This window comes from Erinaceus europaeus, chromosome 2 (assembly GCF_950295315.1).
Source record: "Erinaceus europaeus chromosome 2, mEriEur2.1, whole genome shotgun sequence".
Taxonomy (NCBI): Eukaryota; Metazoa; Chordata; class Mammalia; order Eulipotyphla; family Erinaceidae; genus Erinaceus; species Erinaceus europaeus.
In genome coordinates, this window is record NC_080163.1 from 16039100 (window position 1) to 16047070 (window position 7971).

Consider the following 7971-nt stretch of genomic DNA (forward strand, 5'->3'; position numbering starts at 1 on the left):
AAAGCAGGGTTGCAGGTATCTCTCTGTCTCTCTCCCTCTCTCTTTTTTTTCCCTAATTTTAAAAATTATCTTTATTTATATATTGGATAGAGACTATTAGAAATCTAGAAGTAAGGTGGATATAGAGAAAAAGAGAGACAGGGAGCTAACCACAGCCTTGTTTCACCACTCATGAAGCTTCTCCTCTGCAAGTGGGGACTGAGGGCTTGAACCTGGGTCCTTAAGCACTATGACATATATGCTCATCCAGGCATGGACCACCTGGCTTCTCTCTCTCCTTTTCTATCACCTCCTTCCCTTTCGAATTCTGGCTGTCCCTACTCAATAGATAAATAATGAAAAATACAGAGGAGCTTTACCCAAAACTTTAAAAAAAGCATGATTCCAGTGGGCACGAGATAGTGATCAAAGGTTCGATCTGATGAGAAGCTCTAACTCCCATCAATATATATGCATTTAACATTAGTGCACATGACTATACAAAACAAATATTTTCTGACCCCAAGAGAGACATTAAAAGTAACACAACAGCAGCAGGAGGCCTGTCTCAGGGAGAGACACAGAAAACAGGGCAGGGAGCCGGGGTGGGGGCAGAGAGAGGGATGTCTGAGGTATTAGTGAATAAAATTTCCCAGAGCTGACAAAAAGCAATATATTTCCAAATTAAAGGGGGAAAATAAAAGTACCCCCAAGAGCTCTGCACGTCATGGTAAATGTATCAGGTTCTGTTCTATAATGTCAGAAATCTAACCGTGCAAAGTAACTGGGGCTAGTGGCCTTCCCCCCACCCTCAACAGAAGTATAAATACACAGGTAGATATGAGCCTGTTGGTAAAATGTGTCACTTCACTCAGCTCCATTCAGTCCTAAGTTTTGCAAAAAATGAAAAATCAAAAGGGCATTTGACAACCCAGTTAAACACTACAGCGGTCCCTCTAGGGGCTCCTGACCTGGGGAGGGGACAGTAGAAGTCATTCCTAAAATGGGCACATGGATGGGAGGTGAGAGCATCAGACCCATGTGAAATCAACTCAGCATGATCACTGGATGGTGGCTGTATACAAGCAATCTCTATTTACAGGAAAGTCCAAAGCACTTAAAGGCTGAGGACTGTGGGGGTACAGGTCATCCTCAAGAGAGAGTATTCCGGAGTCAGACAGTAGCACAGTGCGTTAAGCGCATGTGGTGTGAAGCCAAGGACCGGTGTAAGGATACCAGTTCAAGCCCCTGCTCCCCATCTGTAGGGGAGTCACTTCACAGGCAGTGAAGCAGGTCTGCAGGTGTCTATCTTTCTCTTCCCCTCTCTGTCTCCCCTCCTCTCTCCATTTCTCTGTCCTAGCCAACAACAGTAACAACAACAACAATAATGATAACCACAACAATGATAAAACAACAAGGGCAACAAAAGGGGAAAAAATGGTCTCCAGGAGCAGTGGATTCGTGGTGCAGGCACCGAGCCCCGGCTATAACCCTGGAGGCAAAAAAAAAAAAAAGAGTATTCATAGAGAGACAAAAAGAAAGAAAGAAAGAAAGAGAGAGAGAGAGAAAGAAAGAGGAAGAATTGATAGAACAGTGAAATATTGTGGTCCGGGAGGTGACACAGCGGATTCAAGCATTGGATTCTCAAGTGTGAGGTACTGAGTTCAATTTCCAGCAGCACGTGTACGAGAGCTGGATGTCTGCTTCTTTCTCTCCTAATTCCTTCATGAATAAATAAATAAAATCTTAAAACAAACAGACAAAAACATTAAACTGTTGCTAAATACTTGGCTGTTCGGTAGAGAACACATGGGGTTTTCTGTGTGGCATCTCTACTTTGGTCACTTTTTCTTTCCTTAGTTTATAGCCATTTCAAAGAAAACCCTCATCGGAAGGGACAATAAACCACAAAGGACAAAAAGTCATTTTGTACATAAGTGCAGCAGTTAACTAGAAGTGTGTGTGTGTGTGTGTGTGTGTGTGTGTGTGTGTGTGTGTGTGTGTGTAGATTTACAAGATGGTTGATGCATCAAGGGTGCACAGTCACATCTCCCTCACATTTGTGTTAGCCCCACCACCACTACCAAAGTGCCCTCTCCACCCACTCAGGGCACTGGGCCACCTCCTGACTAGAGGAAATATTTAATTCCAATAAAAGCACTCATAAATTTGTGAAAATCACTTTATAACAGGAAGCTACTGTGATTGTTATTAGGAGGAGCCAGAGAAACATTCCATTCGACATGCCATATTCTTTCCAGGCTTAAAAGCATTGTGGACGTGAAGAAGTATCTTGATTTGAATACACCCAGACTCCACTTTCTGTATACACACACACACACACACACACACACACACACACACACACACACACACACAATCACATACATGTGTACAGGAAGATACATTGTCCCATATGGTACTTGAGAAATTCTCACTCTTGTTCAGAGGTCCTATCAGGAGCTTGGAGTCTCGTTTTTGATCTTAAAAGTACTTACAAAAGTACAGTCCTCTGAGTCTTCTATGATTGTGTCCAAGGAAGTGTTCTCAGGCTGGGCTTTGTTTTTGGCAAGTTTAATAAAGCTAATGAAGGCCAATGGCAACCAAAAAGAAGAAAAAGGAAAAAAAAGTTGGATGGATTAGTGCTTGGGTTATTTTCAAATCAGTCTATGTCGGTAATGTTTTTAGTGTTCTTTTTTATTTTTAAATGGACATATTCAGGTCAAATGATGTGGGAACATATACAGTAATATTTCAGGAAAATAATGACAAGGCCCATGGATAATAAGTTCTTTGAGACCAAGGCTACAGACCCAGTCCTCACTGCTTTCCAGCCTAAAAATCCAAAAAACCCAGAAGCTCCTGGGTTCCAGGGCAGGAAGGAAGACTTGTCATGGCAGTCACCCAGAAGAGAAATCTGAGGTTATGGAAATGTAATACATTTTGAAAATAAGTGTTGGAGAGAAGCTGGAGAGAAGGGAAAATAAGAAACATATATATATATATATATATATATATATATATATATATATTCTGCACTCCACAATGATCCTGGTGCGATTCTCCCAGAGGACTAAAGAATAGGGAAGCTATCAAGAGAGGGGATTGGATATGGAGCTCTGGGGACAGGCAATGTGTGGAAATGTATCCCTCTTATCTTACGGTCTTGTCAATGTTTCCATTTTATAAATAAAAAAATAAATTTTTAAGAAAGAACTATAGCCAGAACTTCCTCAATGATAAATACTAGAATCTTCATGGGAGTGAGAAACAAGTTTACCCTTTTTATTTTTCCTGAGGAGAAGGAGAACAGTTGGGAGGGCATGTGGGGGTTGCTTTCTATGTATCTGCATTCTGCCAGTACCGATTAAACATGTAACAATAGGTAATACTGATAAGATACCTGCGCAGACAGAAAAGCCATTCCTCCTTATCTCGAAGAGAACTGCAAGTAAAAAAAGAAGAAAGTCAAACACACAAAATGCTTCCATTAGTATATTAATCTCCCACTCCAGGACCCTAGTTAGTGGCGGGGCTGTGTGTGACAAGTGGACCCTCTCCTAACTGGGCTTGTGTGGGATGCTGCTCTTTCACAGGCCGCATGGTGGGGTGGAAAGGAGACTTTCCAGCGGAGGAGAAGTTAGTTTGGAATCAGAGTACTGCTTGGAAACTATGTGATGCAAACTAGGTGATTCTCGTTTAGTCACTTCACTGCTCAGAGCTTCCATTCCCAAAAGGAGAGAGGGTACATGACACCCCAGAGTGTTCCTACAGCTGGGAGTTCTATGCAGTAAAGAACATTTGGATCAGATGAAATCCTTTCCTCTAAGGAAGTTGGCATCTGGATGCACCTATCTTGGCACAGACTTAAGACTATTTAGAAAAAAAAAAATCCCCGCAGTACTTTCTTTATACAGAGGACATATTGAATATACTAGTTTGAGTCTAGGAAACTTGTTCTTCTATATTATTGGGTAGAGATAGAGAGAAATTGAGAGGGGAGGGGCAGGTAGAGAGGGAGAAAAGCAGAGAAACACCTGAAGCTCTATTTCTCTACTCATGAAGCCTCTCCACCCGCAGGTGGCAACCAGGGGCTTGAGCCTGGTCCTTGTGCATTGTAGTGTGTGTGTGTTTCACCAGGTACACCACCACGTAGCCCCTGAAAACTTATTCTTGATTTCTTTGGCACTTTAATTTTCTGCTTAAAGGAAACTACTGCAGGCAAGAACCTTCTGGAAGGAAGGGAGAGGTGCGGAAGTGTTATTGATATAGGTGAAAAGTGAGTCACTGATTGAATGTTACAATCAGATGAAAATGTTTCCTAGTGGAAAGACTGTGCAAAGAACAGGACCAAAAAGCTAGAGGTCTTACTAAAAGGAGATCACGATGCTGCAATTAGGCCAGCCTAGAACTAGGGACCTCCTGGCCCTGCTGTTGGCTCTCCCAGTCTTCTCCAGGCTGTCAGACACCCACAGGGATTCCAGGGGCACTGAATACTTAATCTTGAATCTGTATTTATATCTGAAAGATAATCACATGAGAGCTTTGTCACTTGGTATGCCCGCTGTCAGGGGGAGCATCTGAGCTGATGACCAGATTCTTCTCCATTTCTGTCCTCATTTGCACAGCTCAGGACAGGGAAGGGAAGAGGGTCCCGTGCACTGTGTGCACTGACTGAAGCCCACTCAGCCCAAGCAGGTCCTGGAAACACTTCACCCCTGGCAGCAAACTGCCTTTTCTTGGATGTGTTCTCATCCTGGACCATCCTCTGCATTTTAGAGTCTTTGCAAATGACCTTCAGAGGCCCATTCATTGAAGCATTCCTTTCTTGTTGCTAAATTTGTTGTATTTTGTTATAGGTAATTATATAGTTTGTATATTAATTTTACAACAGATAGAAATGATGCATTGTTTAATTCATGCTTTCCACTTTTGGAAAGGATTTAAGGATCTTAATGAGAGAAATGACACATGATTCATAAAAGTATTTAAATACATTTTTTCTTAAAAGAGCTACTAAATTAAGCTTAGATGAAAGGGACTAAAATTATGTCTTTCAGCCTCAGTTAAAAAATTCAATTTCTACTATTTAAGGCAATGTGATTTTTTATTTTCTTTCTCTCTTCCTTTCTTTTTCTTTCCTTCCTTCCTTCCTTCCTTCCTTCCTTTCTTTCTTTTCTTACCAGAGCATTTATCACTTCTGGCTTATATGGAGGCTGAGAAGTGAACCTGGCACTTCTTATGCCTGAGACATGAAAGTCTGCTTCTTAAACCACTGTGCTGCTTTCTCCATCCCTAAATTTACTTTCTTAAGACTTTATTCATGCCATTTCACTTAGATTCTGGCTAAAAGAGAAAAACAATTTGCCTACATACTGTTTCCAACTAAAAAGAAAAACCAAAGTAGTCATTCAATCAGTCAGTCAAGCAAGCCCAGACCAGTGGCTTGGAGGGCTTAGGAGTAAGAGAGGAAAATCTCTTATCTTAGGAAAATCAGAGGGAATCAGTTCATCAGTAGTGAAAGTGCTTTGTGGAAATGCCTGTTCAATCAGCTTTGCTTTCTCACATGGAAAAATACCATTTCTTGGTTTGTCCATATATTGTGCTACAGTGAAAACAGGCAGGGAGGGGACCTCCCTCTCAAAGACCCCTCCTTTCTCCTGTGGATCATGGAGACTTGGGGAGTCTGGATCCCTGACCACAGTGTCATGCTACTGTCACAACTGTGCTGTAGACTGCAGTCACCTGTCTCACTCCAAGGGGACTTCAGAAGTGAGAGGGCAAGTCACATCTGACGAGGTCTCCGAACCGGTAGCTCAGAAGGCTTGGACCACCTCCTCTAGGAGGGGGGCCGCTGTCATTCTGGGGCCCAGACTAGAGCCCCACTCATCAGAGATGCCCTTTCTGATAACTTCCATGTTCTCCCCTGGGCACCTAGTCCTTCTCTTCTTGGAAGCTCTGATTACAACCTGTCCTCTCCCCTCATCTTTACTCCACCTAGGAGCCCCAGGCCCAGGAGACCTGTCTAACCTGCTCTTCTCTGCTCTGAACCCTGACCCAGAACAAAGCCTCCCTCTTGATCACCTATGGGAGAAATAAAAGACCAAACCTCTTGCAGATTCAAATTTCTTTTTTTTTCTTTCCTTTTAAAAAATTTTTTATTTATTTGATCAATTTAAAAATTGAGAAAAGGGGAGAGACAGAGAGACACCTGCAATCCTATTTCAACATTCATGAAGCTTTCTCCCTGCCAGTGGGGACCAGGGACTTGAAGCCAGGTCCTTGTGCATTGCAATGTATGCATTTAACCAGGTGCATCACTGCCTGGCCCCCAGATTTAAGTTTCCCTCTGATGTTCTCCCAGAAAGGGGCAGTAAAGAGGTAACTTCAGGACCGAGGACAGAGCATGGAGTGTCCACCTACTTGGTATTGGAAATGAACAGCACGTTGGAGCAGAGAAATAGTTCTCGCATCTGCCTCCTGCGGCCCTTCTTGACCTTGACCGTGCAGCGGAGCAGAAACCGACCACAGGGCTCCACCCAGGGCTGCTTTTCTTTGGGGACATCTCCCTCTACACACGAGCTGCAGCAAAACAGACATCAGAGAACAATCAGTCACCAGCCAAGGAGAAAACAGACTTTTATGCTAAAATGTCCATGTTGACACAACACTAAAAATTAGCTTCTGTTCCCTCAGACAGATTCCCAGACCCGCCAGGCAGGAGTCCCTAGGTAATGAGAGCTCCTGTCAGAGAGGAAGTCACTTCAGGGCTGGTAGAGATGAAGAGCAATTTGAAGGGCAGACAGGGCACTGGGACTTGATGCTCTAGAGGTGAGCAGTAGAGAAAGCACAAATCAGAGGCCCAGGTGGTGACTCATCTAGTGAAGTGCTCACATTACAATGCACAAGGACCCAGGTTCAAGCCCCTGGTCCCCACTTGCAGGGGAAAATCTTCACAAATGGTGAAGCAGTGCTGCAAGTGTCTCTTTATCTCTCCCTCTCTCTCTCGCCTCCTTCCTCTCAATTTATGGTTATCTCTATCCAATAAATAAAAATAATTTTTTTAAAAAAGGGAAAAAGAAAGCAAAAAAACAACCTACCACTCAAGAACCTGTAGGAAGGGGACAACTAGGAAGAAATGGGAGGACTGCAAGAGGGCTGGAAAACAACAAGCCAGTGTGTGGTCTCCTATAGCAGACAAAATGATACATAGAGTGGTGAAGCAATAATCACAGGCTGTGAGGATTTAGATAACAGAATGGAGAGCCTGCTCTGGAGTATTCAGCAGAGCTAAAGCTTAGCCCCATGAGGAACTGTCCATGAAGCCAGTGCTGAACTTCAGGACCAGAGGACTTCCTCAACCTGCCCTCCTCCTCTGATGACCACATCCAGAAATATGTAGTAAGACTACCTACCTCAGGCAGGCCAGCCAACTAAAACACCCTGAACGCCCAGAAGGGTTTCGGGTGGATGCAGACATCCTTCGCTCTTCACTCTTTGACACTGACTTGAAAGTTGAGTAAAGGCACTCCAAACCCTGCCAACTCACTCTCCTACTCTGAGGATTCCACAGTAGTCATGGTCACAGATCTGCGATGGCAACATTCTAAGGCTCATGCCCTGCCCTAACTGACCAATTGGCAGATTGGCTTCCTAGATGGCTGTTGATTTTTTTTAAAAAACAATCATTTTCTTAGGAGGTAACTGTGGACTCACATGCAGTTTTTAGGAAACCACAGTGATTTCATATGACTTGTGCCCTATTTGATCCCATGGTGATAACTCTCCAAACTGAAACATAATATGTATCTACCGATGAGGTGATTCACAGGGAGATAGTCAGACTCACAACATTTCCGTTCACATAAGGAAGCTCACATTACCATCTCACCACCCAGAATTCCTTGCCACCTTTCTTACTGAATCACCTTTGACAACCATCTTTGTCTTTATAATTCTGGACTTCAAGAATATTATAGAAATGGGTTCATA

At 43.2% G+C, this 7971-nt stretch overlaps 1 protein-coding gene across 4 annotated transcripts in view; it reads right to left on the minus strand.

Moving 5' to 3' along the window:
* The window catches only part of LOC132533932 (rho GTPase-activating protein 20-like), an 18880-nt gene extending 10909 nt beyond the window's left edge, over window positions 1-7971 (minus strand). For 2 of the 4 annotated variants that reach the window (XM_060177205.1, XM_060177214.1), the window contains exons 1-3: window positions 7395-7471; window positions 6403-6561; window positions 3383-3424 (exon numbers count right to left, since the gene is read on the minus strand). In XM_060177205.1, coding sequence (XP_060033188.1) covers window positions 3383-3424; window positions 6403-6544 — 184 coding nt within the window. In that variant the 5' untranslated portion in view covers window positions 6545-6561; window positions 7395-7471. Of the gene's footprint in view, window positions 1-1855; window positions 2302-2335; window positions 2563-3382; window positions 3425-4350; window positions 4501-6402; window positions 6562-7394 lie in introns of those variants that run through there. The other 2 variants (XM_060177228.1, XM_060177222.1) reach the window with 2 other exon arrangements.